The sequence below is a fragment of the Temnothorax curvispinosus genome, unplaced genomic scaffold, assembly GCF_003070985.1.
Source record: "Temnothorax curvispinosus isolate PA1 unplaced genomic scaffold, ASM307098v1 QBEX01008326.1, whole genome shotgun sequence".
Lineage (NCBI taxonomy): Eukaryota > Metazoa > Arthropoda > Insecta > Hymenoptera > Formicidae > Temnothorax > Temnothorax curvispinosus.
The window spans coordinates 305,595-328,682 of NW_020218106.1; the positions used below are offsets into that span (position 1 = coordinate 305,595).

The window sequence follows — 23,088 nt, forward strand, 5'->3', positions numbered from 1 at the left end:
AGATCGAAAAACGAAAAGTGTTTGTACACTAATTCTACATATATATAGTACACGAAAATGATGTTTTTAAAAAATCGAATTTTTCAACAAAATAGACCTAGAAAGCCCCCTTAAATGCTACAATAAAGTGTTCGACCGATTTTTCACAGACATCCCGGAATTATAGTTTTATTCTTGAGGTTTACTACCACTTCGTTACGACTATCTATCCGTCAATGTGCCAAGTAGTAAATTAACTTTACGAGCTTCCAAGAATAAGAGCATTTATTCCTATATCGGGCGGAAATATATGGTCAGCTTCGCTGTCTGCACCCTAACGACACAATGCGAGCAGCACTTCAGTTATTTCTTCTCTAAGCTTCAAACTATCCTCATGGCATTAAAATGGATTGAATGCCTTCGTGCTCCAAAATTACTGAAAATCGTACCACCATAACAATTTCTATTTATGACAAGGGTATGTTAGATATGTAGGATGTATAAAGAAGAGTCTTCCATTTCTACATCAAATTGAATTTTAAAAAACAAAAGTTTAACAAAAATTTATAATAAATATTTTTAATAAAAAAATATGACAGTAAGTTGTTGCAACATTTTAATCTTTAATATCATATGGTTAGTATCGCATTAAAGTTCTGCTAAATAAAAGTTCGAAATTTAATAATAAAACAAAGTTTGTCTACTTTAATTCTAAAATTTAATTCATAAAAATTCTTTATTGTATTGTATATATATATATATATATATGAGTCAGATTTTTATTCATAAAGAAACATTACACTTTTTATTTCCTAATATATTCCTCACAAAGCGAGGTAATATTTTTTTCTAACAGTAACAAGACACTTATGAGATGCAGTTATCTAGCAGTAAAACAAATTAAAAGCTACCATTTGCTATCTTTTTGCACCATTGTCTCATCAATGCGGTCATACGCGTTGAAGAGTGATGAGCTCGAATTATGTTTATAATGTTTATATCCGCGCTAATGCGTGTCTAGCTATGTTTTATTGAACCGACCTTTTTCTTTTCTTCGATTGAGAGTTTATTATGGACACTTCAAAGACAAAAGCGTTTCTTCTTCGTCGTTGAGAGCGATATAAGTATAATACTTCGAAAATCCCTGACGATATTCCTGCAAGAAACACGTACACGATGGTATTACGACGTGCTTTTCTATGTGGGACACACGTGACCTCGATTATTCTTGATTACCGTAAATGCGTAACGCTTTGCACCCCTCCTTTCAAAGTGTACTCTATTCTTTCTGTCTTCTGCCATTTTCTAAAAACAATCATCTGTTGTTATTTTATTTTACACATGAAGAAAAACGATAGATGCTAATCATTTTTGTCAATTATCTATATAGTCGCATCATTTTCATTAACATTATTCTAAATACTTGCTTGCTCAAAATTTGGCTGTACAAATTTATGTAGATAAAATATAAAACAAAATATGATATAAATATATGAAGATATGCATAGATTGTTGCATTAAATGATGTTTTTTACAACAAAATTGGACAATGTCAATATATCAAAACAATTACATTTAGTAAAATTAATTTAATTATACTCAATCAGGCATAATATGTATAATAATGTGTGTGTTTTATACTCATTTTGATTTCATTATTTTATCTATTTATCTATTTATATTACATTTGTATTATACACTCTTTTATATGACAATGAAAAACATCTAAATACTTCATTCTTAATTCTTTTTACTTTTTGTTTAATGTTTCTTTGAATATTTATCATGCAATGTAATTTAATCACATCTTGCATAATAATAATACGCATAAATTATTTATCTCGCTTCTCAAAAAAGTTAAACTTATTTTGCATAACAGATCAGCATGACGATTAAAAACTGATGAATCTTATTTTTATGTTTCTCATAAATATTTAAAACCCGTCCCCATAGAAACGATAATAATAATCAAAGAAGTGTTATAACGCAAAAATTAAATAAATGTCAAAACTGCAAATATTACACAAAACTTACAAATGACATAATCGATAGATCGATGTTCTAGTAAGTACACAAAAATTCATCATGTACGCGACATTTTTAGGCCAATGCCGATTAACGAATATTGATTAATCACTCTACTTTTCAAAGTATTTACTTGACTAGGAGGTGTGCTATACTATATCTACATGTCAAGTGTAAGTATCTTGATATCTACGATAAGATAAATATGAGGGGCGTTCAATAAGTAATACAACACATTTTTTTCATTCAAGGCTTGTTTTACACATATTGCAATTTTAAATACACCATATTTTTCCTCAATTCTTGGATTATAAAAAAAACAATTTTTTTAATATAGTCGCCATTCTCTCTCTCTCTCTCTCTCTCTCTCTCTCAAATCTATGGCCTTACGCTACCTAGATGTAAGAGTCTGTATGCCTTTGTGTTATGTGTATGTATCCCTCTGCTGGTCTGCTTCTCAGCCACTTTCTTACTTTGGTTATAACTTTCTTGTCATTGCCATATCTCTTCCCGCGGATTGCATCTTTCAGAGGACCAAAGAGATGAAAGTCAAAAGATGCAAAATCTGAGCTGTAGGGTGAACTGTCATTCCTCACCCAGAGTGATACCGCAAGGGTATACAGGCTCTAAGCATCTATGTGATGTAAAGCTATAAAATTGAATAAAGATTATGCTGAAAAATAGGTTTTTGTAGCTAAAAAATTGGGGAAAAATACGATGTACTAAAAACTACAATAAAACAAATCTTGAATAAGAAAAAAAATGTGTTGCATTACTTATTGAACGCCCCTCGTATAACTTGCACCTCTTTATTTTGTAAAATATTTTCAAGCTAATATATTATTTATATTCTATTATATTTATGTAAGTATTAAGAACAAAAAATAATATTTTTAATTTTAGGTCTGCAAAAAATTTAGAAAAATTCTAATATCTATTGTTTCTTCTTTTCTAACGTATAGTCATAAACAATCGAGGATTCGTGTTACTTTGTCGCACCGTCGCGCTCGTTGAACGAAGATAGTCCGACATAAATTTACTGCCAATGTAAATGACATGGGTAAGCTTGGACTAAGGGGTGTGTTCGTGATTGGCTTTCATGGGCGCGGCAAAACACTGACGACCATAGAGATTACCTATATTCACTCTTTGCTTCTTCGAGACCTCTCGAACCGCCTCGTTATTGAACTCCTGCAGCATTACTGAATCTTTTACCATGTCATAAATCCCGCATGAATTGCTCGCCGCGAATAGCATGATTTAGCTTAAAATCTGATGAGAGGCAAAGCACAGCGTAACGTGTACTAACCTTCTAATGGTAAGATTGGGGTCAAATGCGACCTACAGTTTTGTTTATTTTACAGTTTGTTTTACTGTAATTGTGTAATTATTTAAGTCAGATAATGAACTTTATTGTATTTTTTTATTTAAATAAACAGATAAAGAAGTTTTATGTTATTACTTACTTCTTTATTTAACAATTTTGTAGACTGATTAGATATTTCTGAAATTATATATTCTGACTGATTAGATATTCCTGATATTTCCTGAAAAATCACCTTGCTATTAGAGGGTTAATTAGAAGAAATTTCAGTTTTTGTAATTTTTCCAAATGCCTTATAGTAATTTAATTCATTATAAAGTAATATTGTTTGGTAAATTTAAATCTGTATCTCATGAGTTAAACATTATTAGTTATAATGTCTTAAAATAACAATAAGATTACATAAAGAATTGTATAAGAAAAATAATAAAATATGTTCTACTTTTGTCAAACTCTTTATACTGTTGCAGTGTTAAATATAAACTAAACGTTGACATCAAAGCATTTGATAAATAATAAATATTGAACCATCTTGTATTTTAATATTTTTAGTAAATTTTTTTATTTTAAAATAAATCTGAAAAGAGTCAAGAAGTCAATAGCTGTGTCACTTTCGCATAACTATCTTCAATTTACAAGTTGCGCAATAGTGACAATCTCACGATAGGATCGAAAGTTTTGCGGGCTAGATAGGAGCATAGTCGGCGTATCCAAGCGTAATCCAATTCTTTCTACCATCATTTTCCATCTTCTCGTCTTCCAACTAGTCAACCGCAACTCTGAGTTTGCCCCCAGAAATTCTGTCACTAAGCGAAAGCAAGTTCTTTCGCTCGTTGGAAACAAGAAAGCGGGGTTAATCCTGAGGGGATTGGGTCCACGGGAACTCTCAGGAGCCAAATGTAATTAAACAAATTAAAAGTTCGACTTCTACGTAGCCCCAGAGTTCCGTTAGAGAGCAATACCATCCTGTCACTGTATCCTTCATTTACTCTCATTGAATGAAGCAAAATAGAAAGAACTGATAGCTTTACGATCCGCAAAGTGTATTTATCATGACTCTAATTTATATCGTAAATGTTCTTTTATTTGCGCGATTACCGTTTTAGTTAGAGAATATTGTAACGCAAATGAAAAAAGCATACATTGTAGCAGTATAACATAAAAATTGATTACATTATATTGATTAAAATGCGATTTTCATACAAAATATATTACATCTCTAATAAATTATAAGATTAAATTAAATAATTAAAAAAGAGTTAATTTTTTAAACATTTTAATCTTATATTAACAATTTATTTTTTAAATTGTTTTCTAATTTATAAAATTCCTAACTAATCATGATTTATTAAAGTTACTTGATTCTTTTATATAGTTTATCATAATCGTAACGTATATATTTATTTAATATCAAGAAGAACATTATTTGGGGAATTTCAGTTTATATATACAATCAATTTATACATAAGAAGAGTAAAGAATGTGGAAAAACATTTTAGATAATAAATTCATTATCGTTTTTTTACTTGTGTATTTCATTTTTCTGCTCATTTTTATAAGAAAAAATTGGATAAAAATAATGACAACACGAATTTATGTTAATTATTTATAATGAAGATTACATTTATTCTAAGATTCTTTATATTTGTACAAGTTTTGTGTTTTCTTTCCTGAGGAGTCTCATCTCTTGACCTTTGACCCTTCTGTAGGAAGTGGAACATTCTACTGCTTTCTCTTGATGCTTTACGACTTTCATTTCACGCGAAGATCAGGATGAAAATTACATTTGGATCGTAAAGGTACTAGATAAGCTTTCGCGAACTGACATTTTTAAATTGCGCAAATCGTTTTATCAAGTTGATTTGTGAAATGTAAGACGGTATTCCAAGTTGGAATAGCAAAACACAAAACTGCCATGCGGATAAAATCTTAATGAATCCGAAACGGATTAGAATACAAAACTTCATTACTGCATTTAAATGGTGACAAACTGCAATCAATTGCAGCTATTGTAACTTATCACATTAAACATTTTGCATTAAAAATATTATCTGAATGTCTTTCATAATTTAAATATCTAATGTGTCGAAAGATGTATGTTAAATAATCATTTTTTAAGTCTTCATTATTTTTAAAGTTAATAATTCCTTCTTTCTTTAAAGGATGAGTGATTAAAAACATATTATTTACTAAGATAATCTAAATTGCACATAATATCTTTCAATATTTACAAAAGCATTACATTTCAGTACTTAAAAAATTACATATATGCGTATATTAAACTGCATACTACACACTTCAGAGTTAATAAATTAAGTAATTAATAAACTAACATAAGAACTTTAAAAGTTATTTATGTAAGTCACAAGCTATAATTCTGTTGATATCTAAAGAATATCAATGAAAGGAAAACGAGGTCACACACATAGGAAAGAAGTTTCGAGGCAGAAGCGTGCAACTAAAAAGTTTACCTCGGTATTTGGAAGGCGATTTCATCAAGCGAGTCGCTAGGTTGTAAAGGGGCTCGCTCGAAGAGCCTGCTCGGACCACGATGAATCTGGTTGCAACATTGCATGGATCCAGCCATTGGTTGGGACTGGTCCATGTGGTTGGTCCCAAGTTGACCGCCCTGGCTCCCTCGACCACGTTTTTGTCGCTTCTTGCGTACCTCCTCCGCCTGACGGCGCAGATTGTGCAGCCGGAAGAAGTACATCGACATGTCTGCGCTCAGCACGCAAGTACTCGCGATCAAACAACTGCTCGGTGTATTCGGTTTTACGAAGTATTTTAAACGAGACAAAAGAGATACGATTTTGGGTAAAACTTCGGATTAAGGGCGTCCTCACCGATTTCAATGACCTTGATATATGTTGTCAAGGTCATGACCCCGAGTCATGACCCCGAGTGACCTTCAGAAGGTTCTAGCCGTCGCGTCGTTCGTTAAAAAGTTATTAACAAAAAAAGGTTTGGAAAATATAGCAGCTATTTTGAGTACTGGAAGGCATAAATGACTAATATATATGTCAAAATAGTTCACGCATACATTTTCCACGCGAAACGAAGTGCCACATGGGTTTGTGGCGTGCTTTACAAGCTCGTTTATATATATAATATATATATAATATATATAATAAAACATTATATATTCTCTATTAATTTCCTGAATATACATATTTTAGTGATCGTTCTATTGAAGTTCTAGTGAAGAACAATAAACAACGAATAAAGTATTTTGTACTTCAGAAGAAAATTTACTTGTTTTGGTAAAGCAGCGACTTTTTCGCGAAATAAAGTATTCTCTGTTTTAACAAAAAGACTTAAATTTATCAACAATTTACTGCTTTAAATGTGTTTTGGTAAAACAGCAACTTTCACGCGAAACGAGATATTCTCTACTTAAAAAAAAGACGTAATATTAGTCATCTATGCCTCTCAATACTTAAAATAACTGCTATTATTTTCGAAACTTTTTTTGTTAATAACTTAAAAAAAACGAGCAACGACTAAAACCTTCTGAAGGTCACTCAGGAGGGTGACCTTGACAACATATGTCAAGGTCAAGGTCATCAGAGGGTGGTCCGTATTACTGCATAATTACCAAAAGAGAATATATAATGTTTCATTATGTATATATATAAACGAGCTTGTAAAGCACGCCACAAACCCATGTGGCACCTCGTTTCGCGTGGAAAGTGTATGCGTGAACTATAATTTCGACATATATATTAGTCATTTATGCCTTCTAATACTCAAAATAGCTGCTATATTTTCCAAACTTCTTTTTGTTAATAATTTTTTAACGAATAACGAGCGACGGCTAAAATCTTCTGAAGGTCACTCGGGGTCATGACCTTGACAACATATATCAAAAGGTCATTGAAATCGGTGAGGTCGCCCTTAATCTAAAGTTTTACCCGATTTTGTTGTAGAATATTTGTTACTGCTTGTCAAACATTATCAGATTATTACGCAAATAATGTCAATTAATATTAAAGTGTTTAATACATCTCTATTATACTTCTATTATACATCTCTATTATACTCAATTAATATTAAAGTGTTTAATATATCTCTATTATACTTTTTAATTTTATTCGTATCTAGAAGATAAATTATATATATTTTCCACAGAAAAATAATTTATACAGTTTCTGCAATTATATATAAAAAAATTCTTATCAACAAAATTATTTGTGTTTAATAAAACGGAATTCTAAATTGTGTCAAAAATCCTTTAATTATACCAAGACTTTACATAAAAAGATAAAATGGTAAAATGTTGCGGTATGAGTCAAACGGTCTAATCTAGGAAAGCGTAGATTACATCACTTTTACGTAGCTTTTCAGACATATAGCAGAACGCGTCTGGCACATTCCATAATCTCGCTTCAGAGAAATAAAGCGGCTGCGTTGATGAAAAGTCATTCACATGGATATAAATCTTACGATTCGTCTGCTTAAATTTGTTCGCTGCTGATGTGAAAACGTCAACATGGCCGTCCATAGTTATGTTAGTTTTTAATCCTTTAGCTCTTGATATCAGAGAATTTTACGTGGATGTTTGAACAGTTGCAAATATTCGAAATGTAGATTTAAAGAATCGACAGCTAATATTGAGAATGAAAAAATCGATAAAACTTATATATTTGAAAGAAATGTAACAAGATCTATAAAAAGTATCTTTTTTTAAATAAAAATGTCGCATGATTCTTTTTGTTCCCTCCATTGTTTAAAACACTTCGTAAGATTAAAAATTATAATTAAACATTAATAATTACAGAAATTGTGTCAAAATATATATGAACATGCTTAGTGCAATAATGATTACAACAGCATTATCTCATTTCCAAGCATAATCGCGAATTCAATTAGATGCACTCAGTACGCACTGGTGCATATTAAAGCCGCTGTACAATGATTTAATCTCTAATCTTTCAAGTAAAATGCAATATCTTGACCGACAAAATGTCTAGTACATATTTCATTAAATAGCACAATAAAGAATATTAAGGACTTTAGGATAAATAAATCGTGTAAATAATTTTTGCAATTTTAACCTTTAATTTTTTGACGATTAAAAAAATATTTAATTGAAATTTATTAATTAAAGGAAAGGAGAAGGATCCATAAGGACGGTTTTTGGTCTTCTCTGAATTTTATTCTAAACTATCAGAAATGTTTTATTTTTGCATACCCATCATCTCATTACACTTGATTTCATTAGTTCTTACAAAAATAAAACGTGTCTGATATTTTAGAATGAAATTCAGAAGGGGCCAAAAATTGGCCTTATGGACCCTCCTCCTTTCACTCCATATTTTTATAAATTTTTATAAATCTACATTCAGTGAAAATCTATGCTCGAAATAAGCAAACAATAAAAGATAAAATAATTATATGATTAAGTTATCATTTCTTTTGTAATCCACAAATATTTAATAAACTAATTACATACTTTTTTAAATAATATATTTATTTTAAAATAATCATAAATATTTAGAATATTTGAGGAAACTTAATTTATTGCCTCTAGAGAGTGTAGAAATCATGTATAACTGATTCTTTATAATCATATACAATTTTAAATTTAAAAAAATTTTGTTCTCTTAAATGTATTCCTTATTCCTTGCGCTATTAGGTATGTTTTTACAGTATCACTGCACATCAAATATTTTTTTGAGATATAAATATTAAAAAATTAACCAAAAATTAAAGGACATATATCATGAATATTGTGTAATACAAATCACTCATGCAAACCATATATGCACAAATAGGTATTGTACATTAATCAATTATTCAAAAGTATGTATTACATTTCAATTACATAAAAATAGTTGTCATGCTTTTTTGTATGCAATGTTTCAACATAAATTGTATCGCCTTAAAATATTTGGATCGAAAGCATTTAATGTTCATGCGCTTTCAATAATTAAATGGGATCTGGATTCAATAATTGGAATCATATAATATTGATAAACTTGGCAGTACATTCATTAATACCTATTTAAATTTCAATTAAACTTGTTCTATCGTCATTGACATAAAAATACATATGTATTTATCACAATTGGATTCAAAGTGTTTAACAATGTCATGCAAATAAAAAAAATTTTCATGTGCATTCAGTGTTGCAACTACGATTTATTTAAAATTCTCTGTACTCGTATATCTGTATTGAATATTCTTCATTAATATATTTTGTTCATTTTATTATAGGGTATTTAAAAAATTCTCTATTTATAACATTTTAATTTATCTGATTTGATTATAGTATCTATATACGTATATAACAAATAACTATTATAATTATATAAAGAATAGATATTTTATGCAGTTAATTTTACAATAAGTAAAGGGGCTTGTTGGCATAGTTTTCACAATTTCGGCATTTGAGTTTTTAAACAACTAATTATCACGATTACACAGTACTAATATGATAGAGAGAACCTTTCTCTACATTTTTATGCCAGGAACGTACCTGTATATTGTATAGTTTCTTTGTAATAAGTGAAATACGAACATGTTGCATTGCAGCCAGCTTGCCCCGATAGTAGAGTAAGTTGGGTATACGACAAAAAGTCCATGTTAAATTAATAAAAACGTAATAGAAATACAAAACAGATAGCAGATATGTACTTTTTGATAAAGTACTTTTTGATATGTACTTTTGTATCTTTTAAAGTTATTTTGTAATGATGGAATAGCAAAATGCTGTTGCAGAAAAACAATTGTAAACTATTTTAGATGTAGCTTTCTTTAACATAAAAATATTAAATATAAATATATATCTAGCTTGTATCAGCATTGTACGTGGCAAATCACATATTCATACAGGTCTCATGCGCGTGGTAACAGCAAGTCAAGCTAAGCGTACTTTTATGAGCCAACATATCTCATCCCTACATATACGTTTGATTTCAGACATTTTATTACAATAAATTACTGTTGTTACTCAAAATAATATGTCGTATAGTAACAGAAACTTTTCTTTTAACTAATAATACATCACTTTGATTTACTTCTCAAGCTGAAGAACATCAATCCGATATTTCAAAACGCTTGAAAATTTACTTGTTATCTCTTGAATCAGACTTTCCTTTTTTTTTTCTTGTAATACTTGTTTGATTTAAATAAAACTTTGAAAAAAGCAGGGGAAACCCGGGGGCGGAGTCGTCACTGCAATTATTTCGAAATTTGTAAGTTGTGTGAATTCACCATTTATATTGTAAACACTACTTATAGTACCCATGTGACCAACAGAGTTTAGTGAGATTATATGACATGTTGTGATTTTTATTAAGGCAAACGTGTTTTTGGAAGTAAAAAAAAACATTTTTTGCGCGTCAAAAATTTTAAATATTTTAACTATTATTTTCTTTCCGAATCTCGAGATATAGTCCAGTCAAATTAAATCAAAATATAGCGAATAGAAAAAATAACCGGTAAAAAGCTATAAATTGGTGGAGACCTTTATCTTGGCATACTATTGAACATACTAAGAGTCCGGACCTCTATTTGCAGGGCTCAATCCACCATTTTGAAAAAAAGTGCTCCAATTCAGTTTTTCTCTCATATCTCGGTAATCGTTGATCCTATCGTAATGAAGGTTATTATAAAAAATGAAGTTTATTAAATTCTCTATAAAAAAATTCAATAAATTTTTTTCATATCTTTAATAGTTTTTCTGTAATACACTGTTGAATATATGGATATTTGTATTTTGTCTCACGCTGTCATAAAAATCACACTCTTGGTGTAGAATTTGTAAGAAAAAATATAAATAAACAAAAAATATTAAATGTGTGCGTAATATTTCTCGTACATATGAAAATTTGGCAACTCTTACTATTTAAAATTGTTGTACACGACTAGTAGTGGGGGTAGCGTCGTCTACAAGATTCTTCTGAGCCGTTTCCTGAGGTTGTAAATCTGCAGGGCTATGATCATCATCTCGATCTTCAACATCGATTACGAAGAAATCGTTTTCGTCAAGCTTCCAATGCTTGACAGTTGAAGCTTCCAATAATTGTATTTAATTATATGATGCGCTAAAGCCCAAGCTAGATAGTAACGTCATTAGATTTTTAGAGCCAAATTTCCGGTATAAAAAAGCAGCAACGCTAATTAAAAGTGGTGACAAGAAAGATCTTGGCCTGGTCGCCAACATAATAGCGTGCGCTATTGAAATGCATTTTTGTTCAAGCTGCTGCGATGGGCATTCTGTTCCTTTAGCTATAACGTTTTCCAGAAAAATATTGAGGGATTTCGGTATGTAGTCTTTTACATTTGTCAAAAAATCATCGCTTGAAAGATATGTAGACGTGTCGTTGATTTGTGAGCGAATATCTTTCCGAATTATGGCTGTAGCTGCAGTGACTATTTGAAGGCGTTCTTCCCGTTCATCGACTTTCTTTCGTTCATACCAATAACTCGACAAAATTTTATATCCTTTGTTTTATAAAAATCTCGTCACCGTATTTTTCTTTTAGTTTTCTTAAGAACAGAAGAAAGTCGATGAACGGAAAGAACGCCTTCGAGTAGTCACTACAGCTGCAGCCATAATTCGGGAAGATATTTACTCACAAACCAACGACACATCTGCATATCCTTCAAGCGATGACTTTTTGACGGATGTAAAAGACTACATACTGAAATCGCTCAATATTTTTCTGAAAAACGTTATAGCTAAAGGAATAAGAGAATGCCCATCGCAGCAGCTCGAACAAAAATGCATTTCAATAGCGCACGCTATTATGTTGGCAACCAGGCCAAGATCTTTCTTGTCATCACTTTAGTCAGCGTTGCTGCTTTTTTATACCGAAAATTTGGCTCTAAAAATCTAGTGACGTTACTATCTAGCTTAGGCTTTAGCGCATTATATAATGAAGTACAATTATTAAAAACTTCAGCTGTCAAGCATTGGAAGCTTGACGAGAACGATTTCTTCGTAATCGATGTTGAAGATCGAGATGATCATGGCCCTGCAGATTCACAACCTCAGGAAACGGCTCAAAAGAATCTTGTAGACGACGCTACCCCCAGTACTAGTCGTGTACAACAATTTTAAATAGTAAGAGTTGCCAAATTTTCATATGTACGAGAAATATCACGCACACATTTAATATTTTTTGTCTATTTATATTTTTTTTTACAAATTCTACATTAAGAGTGTGATTTTTATTGTTAGCGCGCGGTATCATTCATACAATCCACGATCGCTCTCCGTCAACATGGGGCGCTGACATCTGGTGTCTATTAACAGTATTAACTCGAACTGCATACGCGCGTCTTTCTATGTACGCTCTCAAGCCCGCGCATTCTTCCCGCCTGTATACGTCGAGTCATATTCGCTGTCAAATAAACGTGTTTAGTGCGAACTGCCGTGTTTTTCCACTGACCTTGGCTATCCCATCAACGATAACTCTAACAGGTTATGGGCCCAGGTGCGCCGCGATAGTCGAAATAGGCTGCGTTCCAAGGCTGCGTTCCTTTTGACGCTTTCAGCGCTGAAAGCGTCGCTCCATCTCTATTTGATATTCAATGTGCAACGGAGATAGAATAATGCTTACAGCGCTGAAAGCATCAAAAGGAACGCAGCCATAGTAAAGTGTCAGTTACGCAAAAGCTAACCTGCAATCATGAATACCGCGGGCGTGACGCAAATCGAGTGTCTTGGAAAGGACAACTACGACACGTGGAAACTCCACATGAAAGCTCTCCTCGTCAAGAATGATGCCTGGCCATACGTGAGCGGCAAGTTTGCGAAACCCGAAGTCGTGGCCGGCGACGCCGCGTCGAAAGCCGCGCGAAAAGCGTGGGAAAGGGGCCATGCTAGGGCGAAATCTGATATCATTCTGGCAATCGGTAGTTCCGAGTTGAAGCAGATTAAAGGCTGCGCTACTGCACGTGATGTTTGGCTGAAACTAGAGAGAACATACCAATCGCGGGAACCCGCCAGGAAAGCTACGTTATTAAAGCGACTAATGCTTCATCGAATGGAGGAAGGCAGCGACGTTCGTGAACATATAAGTAAGTTTTTCGATGCCGTCGATAAATTACAAGACATGCAAGTCGAAATACATCCCGATGTATTGGCAACAATGCTTCTATATAGTCTGCCGGCGAGTTTTGATAATTTCAGATGCGCAATTGAAGCTCGCGATGAATTGCCCGCGCCCGACACCCTGCGTGTTAAGATCGTCGAGGAAAACGAGGCGCGAAAGGGCGAGACTCACAATACTGGTGCCAAGGCTATGTTCGTGAATAAACATAAGGGCCGAAAACGCGACATCAAGCCAACCGCGCATGAACGTAAAGACAACACACAAGCCGACGACAAAGGCGTTAGTAAAATTCGATGTTACAAGTGCAATAAACTAGGGCATAAGGCTGCAAATTGCGTCTCCAAGAGCGATAAAAACCAGTCGGCGAAAAGCGCCGAGCAAGTGTCGTTACGTGCAGACGTCGCTCTACAAGCCAGCGCGATCGAGCTACGTCAAATGTGGTGTTTGGACAGCGGCGCTAATACACATCTCTGTGGTGATCTAGAGGCATTCTACGAGATAAGCGATTCAAGACCGGAAAAATTAAATCTGGCGAACAGTGCTTCAACCGAAACAACCGCTGAGGGCAAGGTGGTCACGGCCGACGTGAATGGAGAAAATAAACTCGTGTCACTAAGCAAGACTTTACAGTACTATTCTCGAAAGAGAACGCGACGGTACTAGATAGAAACGGTGGCGTTAAACTGGTCGCGGACAGAATTGGCGGTCTTTATTTCGTGCATGAAATCAAGGATGAATCCAATTCAAAACCTAGCTGCGCGCTATCCACATCAGTCAATCTCTCGGATTTTGAGCTGTGGCACTGCAGGCTTGGCCACGTAAACGCAAGAGATCTCATCGAGGCGCAGCGACATGGAATTATCAACGGTTTAAAATTTGACGCTAAGGAATTTACCTGCAAAATTTGCCTCGAAGGGAAGATGACTCGCGCACCTTTTGCCAAGAAGTCCAACAGAGTTTCGGAACTACTCGATTTGGTTCATTCGGATGTTTGCGGCCCCATGCGGGTCGAATCAACGGGGAAGGCAAGATATTTCATCGAGTTCATTGACGACCACTCGAGATGGAGCAAAGTTCGATTCTTGCGACACAAGAGCGAGGCTCTTCAGGCAACCAAAGAATTTATCGCACTCGCAGAGAACTAGACAGGTAAAAATGTCAAATGTTTTTAGTTTGATAATGGTTTAGAGTTTACAGGCAAGGACTTCGACACTTTCTTGAAAGAAAAGGGCATCTTTAGACGACTTACGATTCCATACTCCCCCGAGCAAAACGGAATCGCGGAACGACGGAACCGCACCCTCCTGGACATGGCGAGATGTTTGCTTGCTCAATCAGGGTCACCTTCCAAGTTTTGGGCCGAGGCGATTGGCCAATTACATTCGGAACCGATGTCCGTCAAAAAGTCTTAATGGTCTTACACCGTATCAACTGTGGACCGAAAATGTTCCTGATGTTGGGCATTTCAGGGAGTTCGGATGTCGTGTATTTTGCCTGAACAGAGAACCAGGTCGAGGAAAGTTGGATCGACGCTCCAAGGAAGGCATTTTCTTAGGCTACTCCACTGAGTCCAAAGGTTTTAGGGTGTGGCTATCTGAAGAGAATAAAGTTATCATATCGCGTGACATTAAGTTTATCGAAGACACGAAGTTACATCCCAAGGACCCCATTTCGTTATCAAACGGCGAACCGGAGGGAAAAATAGATGAAAGGTCCGAATTTATTGACATCGAATTACCTTCTGTCGAGGAACAAACCGACGAAGAGGATGACGACGAAGACACTGTTTCAGAGCCGCCACGGGTCTCATCCAGAGGGCGAGGAAGACCGAGAATTCTGAGAACCGGAGAGAGAGGAAGACCCCGAAAGGTCTATACACCCGCCATTGAGAGTGCTGGGTATGCTGAGGAGGATATAGTCGCTCTTATATCCGAGGTACCAATGAAACAGGCATTATCGAGTCCAGAGGCTGAGGAGTGGCATGATGCCATATGGTATCGGAAATCAAATCGGTTTTACGTAACAATACGTGGGAACTCATCAATCGACCAAAGAATTCCACCACCATTAGGAGTCGCATTGTCTTGCGGAATAAGTTCAACTCGGACGGAATTTTTCACAGACGCAAGGCTCGACTGGTCGCTCAGGGATTCAGCCAGCAACCTGGTCTACATTTTAAAGAGACTTTTGCGCCTGTAGCCCGTCAAGGATCGATACGCCTGATTGCGTTGTTAGCTGCTCGTCTTGGGATAAAGATGCAACATTTCGACATAACGACCGCTTACCTGAACGGAGATGTCGACGAACGGATTTTGATGGAACCTCCAAAGCAATTGGTCGGAATATTGAGGACAATCTCAGAAGACAAGGACGATATAGATCTGGCCCTCAAAGCTAAAAAAATGTTGCAGGATTTGTTAAGTGGGGACAAGGTGTGTCTCCTGAAGAAATCTATACGGTCTTCGCCAAGCCGGGAGAAATTGGTACAAGAAACTAGGTCGTGCACTAGAGGATTTCGGTGCCATCCCTTCCGATGCTGACCCCTGTCTATATTATATCGGAGAAGGGGAGGACTTATGTATAATTGTTACCTATGTTGACGACATTTTGTTTGCAGCTCGCAATTCCGCACTCATCACAAGATTCCGTGACGAGATGTCCAAACGATTTGACATTAAGGATCTTGGCGAAGTAGGCTACTGTCTCAATGTGGAGTTCAACGTTGGTCAAAACGAGGTGACCATGCAGCAGCAAGGCTATATCGATAATATACTCAAACGTTTTGGGATGAGCGACTGTAATCCCGTCAGTACTCCTGTGGATACTTCTGCGAAGCTGACCAAGAAGGACGAGGACTCAAGTAAAGAGGAGTCGAATTTTCCTTATCGAGAACTTGTGAGTGCTTTAACTTACCTAGCCGTCACGACGCGCCCCGATATAAGCTTTGCTGTTAGCTATTTGGGACAATTTAACAATTGCTATGCCAAAGAACACTGGACTGCAGCCAAACGGGTCCTTCGTTACCTAAAGGGATCCAGAGATCTAGGACTAATCTATAGGCGAGATTCTAAGCTTATCGAAGGTTTTGTCAATGCTGATTGGGGCAACTGTCCAGTGGATCGGCGTTCTTATACAGGATTCCTATTCAAGTTGTCTGGGAGCTCCATATCTTCGGACTCTAGGAAGCAACCAACGGTCGCCTTATCATCCACCGAGGCGGAATACATGGGGCTGACCGAATGTGCCAAAGAAGCTATCTACTTACGTAAATTTCTGGAGCAGCTGGGATTTCCTGACCTGGCTGACATTATCATCTTCAACGACAATCTAGGAGCGTTGAAATTAGCTCAAAACCCTGTCTATCATTCTCGGAGCAAGCATATTGATATGCGTCATCACTTCATCCGGGAAGTCCTGAGCCACAGCCTTTTGAAGATTGCTCATGTCTCTACAGATGACATGCCCACGGATATGTTTACTAAGGGACTGCCCAGGCCAAAGCATTCGAAGTGTGCAGAGATGTATGGACTTGGACGCATCCCCAGTAAACTTCACCGACCGTAGATCGAGGGGGGGGGTGTTAGCGCGCGGTATTATTCATACAATCCACGATCGCTCTTCATCAACATGGGGCGTTGACATCTGGTGTCCATTAACAGTATTAACTCGGACTGCATACGCGCGTCTTTCTATGTACGCTCTCAAGCCTGCGCATTCTTCCCGCCTGTACACGTCGTGTCATATTTGCTGTCAAATAAACGTGTTTAGTGCAAACTGCCGTGTTCTTCAACTGACCCTGGCTATCCCATCAACGATAACTCTAACATTTATGACAGCGTGAGACAAAATACAAATATCCATATACTCAACAGTGTATTTCAGAAAAACTATTAAAGATATGAAAAAAATTTATTAAACCTTTTTTATAGAGAATTTAATAAGTTTCATTTTTTATAATAACCTTCATTACGATAGGATCAACGATTACCGAGATATGAGGAAAAACTGAATTGGAGCACTTTTTTTAAGATGGTGGATTGAGCCCTGCAGATAGAGGTCCGGACTTTTAGTATGTTCAATAGTATATGCTAAGATAAAGGTTTTCCCCAATTTATAGCTTTTTACCTGTTATTTTTTCTATTTTTGCTAATTTGACTGGACTAATAAGTGATTTTGAAAAGTAATGCATGCTAAACACAAATCTAATAAAATTCTTTATTTTTGTGTAATTTCTAATATTTTATGAGCGATCAAACTTATAATCTGTGTCCGGAGCGAAGTCGTCACCAAGCCATATCATGGAGGCTTTGAGCAAAAATCAAAGTCAAAGAAGCAGCAGTGGTCGGATCCGGCGAAGACTTAATATGTACTGCGTGTGCTCAGAGATGAAAGAATAGAGCTGACGAGAAGCAGTGCATTTTGTGCGAGCGTAGGGCACACAGGTGTGTGCGCTTTTCTTGTAATTTCTTTCCGCCACCGTGTTTTTAATTAATGTTTCCATTTTTCTATTAAAAAATAATTAATAAAATGTATCCTATCATTTTTCATGATCGAAATTATGAATTTTCATTTAAAATTCAGTCCGAGAATGGAGTAACGACTCCGCCCCGGCAATTTTGACATTTTAATTTTTGCACCTTTGTCGTTTTCACTCTATACCAGTTGAACAAAGCGACGTAGACCAAAAATGTTCTTATAAATTTTGTAGCCAAGAGTTCATTTTTTACAACGGTATATCACATTTTACTAAAATTATTTGTTTTGTTGTTAAAAATCGGCATCGAAAAAATAGTACTTCGCCCCGGTCTCCCCTACCTATGTCATAAAAGAAATATTTTGTGATAACTTTTTCATTGTTTCTTTCGTCATAAATACATAAACGGAACGCGTTGCCAACTTGCCTCTTGTGCCAACAAGCCCCGGCGTCTCTTCTATTTATATTGTGTTATAAAATAAACTGAAAAAAATATTAACTTTTCTTTAAAGCATTCTTAAATCTATATATATAAAGGAAAATATCCTGACTGACTGACTGACTCACTGACTCATCAACGCCCAGCCCAAACTCCTGAACCGAATTTTTACCAAAAGTATATGAAATAGGGGTAGAATTTTCCGGGGAGTGCCATTATGTGTATAGTTTTTTGTTACCAATTTTCTGGAAACCGGTTTTTCTAATTCTTTTAATTTTTTGGGAAATAATTCACCGAATTTCAAAAAATTATAAATCAAACAGGGGTAGAATTTCCCGAGGAGTACTATGAAGTGTATAATTTTTTGTTACCAATCTTTTGGAAGCCAGTATCAAAATTTTTTTAATCTTTCGGGAATTAATTGACCGAATTTGAAAGAATTGTATATGAAGTAGAGGTAGAATTTTACGGCGAGCACCATAATGTGTACAGTTTTTGTTACCGATCTTTTTGGAAACCGGTTTTTTTAATTCTTCTAATTTTTCGGGAAATAATTGATCAAATGTCAAAAAATTATACATGAAGTAGGGATAGAATTTCCCGGGGAGTGCTATAAAGTGTACTATTTTGTATATTTGAATGACCGAATCTCAAAGAATTGTACATAAAGTAGAGGTTGAATTTCCCGGGGAGTGCTATCAAGTATATAATTTTTTGTTACCGATTTTTTTGGAAAACGGTATCAGAAGTTTGACGAATTTTTCGGGAAATAATTAATCGAATTTTAAAGAATTGTATTTAGAGAGAGAGAAAGAGCGAGAAAGAGAGAGAGAGAGAGAGAGAGAGAGAGAAAGAGACTATTTGCGTGTCTGATTATATATGTCCTCCGGGGCGAAGCCCGGGTAACCAGCTAGTATTCTTATAAACGATAAACATCTATCTGTCTACGTTTGACTTGTCCACTTAAAAAACTCGTCTCTTTAAAATGTTAAAAGATCAACGATTTTAATTGTTTTTTTTTAATAGCAAGGTTGAAAGGTTATACCATTAAAATTTTAGCCAAATATATTTATTAGTTTTTTAGTAAACTTGAAAAAAGCGTAAAGTGTGAACACATAGCCCCGGTCTCCCCTACTGTATGTATATATTTCGCGCGCTTTAATAAAAATCTCACTTTTTTTTTAGATTTTTCACTTGCGGCCGTCGTAAAACTTGCGTAATAGAGTAGCTTTGCGAAAGCAAAAGATGGTATTCGAGGCTACATCCATCATATTGTAAGGAAAGAAAGAAAGTAACCCTACCGCCTAGTAATATCGTAAATTCACATTCTCGGACACCTTTATCTTGACCCGAGTAAGAGTGAAAATGTTGCATAGAACTCCGTTTTTCGTCTTTGTAGCAAACAGTTGCTTTATGAATGCCGTTCTTTCACGCTTTTCACGAAGATAATCCATATTAACAATAAGCCGCAGTCAGATCAACTTAAAATTGCAATCACAAATCAAACTATCGTGATAAATAAGTCGAGTGCTGTAATTTGTCTTTTTCAAAACAAATTGAAAAAAAGGCAATTAGATTTACTATAATATGGTAAAACATAAATATATATTAGACAACTATAAAAATTAAAGATTTTTAAAGATGACAGCTTTATCTATCAATTTGAAAATAAAGATAATTTTAAATGACTTAAATTCTTTTTCCACGCTATTGTTTAGCTGTCTAGAAAAACAACAAAGTAATATTACACATTTTTTTACATTTTAAAAATATAAGTATTGTCAAAAAATATCAGAGTAAATGGTAAACCAATAACAGAAGTATTCTCTTAACCATTATCAAAAACAGGTTGCAATTTAGATCAATTACCAGCTGATACTATGAAATCTGAATACTATGATACTATGAAATTGATATTTTTTATTTATGTTTTATCATGTAAATTTTGTTTTTTTACATTAATTGATTCATATTGTTTGCAAAAATAAAAAGTAAGGAATTTGAATTATAAATACTTAACAAAATATTATATCACAATGCTGTAACTTTCAAGCCTTATAACTCAAAAAGTACTTAATGAAAAAATATTTAATTATAGTGTTTTAAAAAGCTCTCGACATAAGCTATAAGAATATGCAATAAAAAATAGAGGGTTCTATTTAAGAAACTGAAGGTGTCCTTGACCTGTTCTTAACGATGCCACCCAAGGTCAAATCAATGACACCATCTTATGTCCTCCTCAAAACCATACAATTTTTGTCTAGAATGTTTTTCTCTAAAATGCTTAGTTTTTGAAAGAAAAGGGGTGGGCTGGTGGTCTCAGACACCCGGTATATTATTCGCAAATTTATATAACACAACTCATGCTTTCAATGGATTTTCAATAGAGCGAACTTGTTAAATGAAAATCTAAATTGATAAGGACCGAAGATGTGCGGGAGCCAATAAGATTTCGATTTGTCGTCCATCTATATGCACAACTCCAGCAAGCAGCGGAGCGCAAATTCTCTAAATTGGATTAAGTCATTTCTATTTGTAATACCAATCATCGTTTTACTATAGATATATACATGACTTCGTTTTTCAAGCACTATAGAATATGCGTGCAAAAAATACGATACTCAAGTATTTATTTACATTCAAAAATAACAATCTATCACTTATCGGTCTTCGTTTTCCTGATTTTATATATTTTTCAAGGCTTACTTGCGCCATATTCCAGACAAAAGGCGTTACGTGTGTCGAAGTGATCAAGAATCGTTCAGATTGGATGTTACGCAGCGCTCTACATGAAGATAAGACAATTTGGCGTAAACAGAAAACCGCTATTGCAATTTGAGATTGTGTGTAATCAGAAGAAATATATTTTACTTAAAACATAAATATTTAAACAAACACCTGGCGCGACACCGTTGTGTATAATAAATAAACAATAAATGTTCGAATCTTTAATTATCCCCACATAATATGTTACGGCACTCAGATAGTCGCGAAGATAAATGAGATAATAGAAATAAGTAATCGAAATGACTGAAAAGGAAATTAGGGGAGATCGGGGCTAGTTGGTACACTTTTTTAAAAAATTATTTACACGTAATTAATAAATGGAATACAAGCCTTATACAACACAAAAATTATTTTTTTAACTAAATAGTATAATTAATTTTATTGCACCAATAACAATTATAAGGTGACGATATTTGTGTAACAACCAGCCTCATATAGGGGATAAGTTGTTACAGTACTGGATTAAGTTGTAAAGGATCCAGTTTTCAAAGTATAATATATTTAATAATAGTTATTTGTGTAACAAGTGCGGGAAGTTGAGAATTAGACACGGGTGCGGAGTGGACGCACGAGCCGAAAGCGAGTGCGATCACCCGCACGCGTGTCCAATTCTCAACTCGCACGTGTTACACACCCTATTTTATATTACAAAGTGAGTGGAAAGTGGCCCATTATTGCGCGCGCGTCATCTGTGCGACGGATGGCCAATTCCACACACGAGTCGAAACAGTGCGGTAATGTTACATTACTGCAATATAATATTGAAAAAATAAAAACAAGAACAAAAAAGGAGACCAGACACTCACCACCTCCACTGGTTAATATTGGGTAACGCTAAGAGTGGGTATACTACGTATAATATGTGTACGTTTTATACCACCAATATTACCTTTATAGGCTCGTAGCTTAAAAACTAGCATATTTTGAGGGTTGTGCGGATTTGAACTTTTCATCGGGATTACACAAACTACAGTTTTCCATAGTTTTCGTCGATTTTAACGGTGGCTACTTTTTTCATATAATTAGTGCGTGGTCCTTTTGTCATTTTACTGGGTTAATTGAAATATCTACCGCTGTGTGTGTTATGCCGGGGTTATGTGTTACATTGACGGAGTTGGTCGAAATTATAATTAAAACAGCAGTAACAACCTACCCCATCACAACCAGCCCCGACCTGTCATATTTAGATATTTTGATTATTGTTTAAACAAAAGAATTTTCTAAGACATTAACACAACTGGAAGTTATTACGTTTAAAGTAAAGATTTTAAAGACACAGTTATAACTATGATATGATGATCAGATTTATAAATATAACATTTAATACATCACTGATTTATTTTACTTTTGGCTATCTTTATTTATATATATATATATATATATATATATATAAATGAATGTATGTATGTATGTTTGTCCGCTTTGCAAATGTACAGTTTTCAAATTAGAACAACCAAATTTGGTATACTATCTCATGATACTCTAACTTAGAATGTAGACGTATTTTGCCAGAGGGTTTTGGGAAGGGGTCTGAGCCCGGAGACAAAGCGCTCTTATACAAAATTGTCTAAAAATTGTGCTCATGAAGTAAGCGCAGCAAGAGAACCAATCGGCATTGCGGAAAAGTGACAACAATAAACTTCGATAGATTCGAGCATCGACTTTACATGCCTTTTTTAGATTTGACTATCTTTTGTCACTTTTACAATAATTGCTGTGTACCAACCCCATGTACCAACTAGCCACGGTCTCTCTTAATATTAATAAACGTTTAAGTTTTAAGCTATTAAAATCATTGATAAATAAAAATTTTAGTAAAATAAAATTATATAAAATATAATAGATTTCGTCGATGCACATAGCTTATTACATTGTAAATTCAAATGTGTTATTTCTACACGCATAAAAATACTTGACTAAAAATGACACATTTGACTGAAATTTGTTTTATATGTCTTGTTGCATGTTAAATTAACACGTTTAATCGTATTAA

The 23,088-nt window shown here is 34.5% G+C and overlaps 1 protein-coding gene across 11 annotated transcripts in view; it reads right to left on the bottom strand.

Moving 5' to 3' along the window:
• Positions 1-23,088, bottom strand: part of LOC112457807 (potassium channel subfamily T member 2) — a 247,764-nt gene that overhangs the window by 149,322 nt on the left and 75,354 nt on the right. For 2 of the 11 annotated variants that reach the window (XM_025021056.1, XM_025021057.1), the window contains exon 2: positions 5,800-6,049. The exons of 8 other annotated variants lie outside the window; for them this stretch is intronic. In XM_025021056.1, the coding sequence (XP_024876824.1) occupies positions 5,800-6,047 (248 nt within the window). In that variant the 5' untranslated portion in view covers positions 6,048-6,049. Of the gene's footprint in view, positions 1-5,799; positions 6,050-23,088 lie in introns of those variants that run through there. One more of the 11 variants, XM_025021059.1, reaches the window with a different exon arrangement.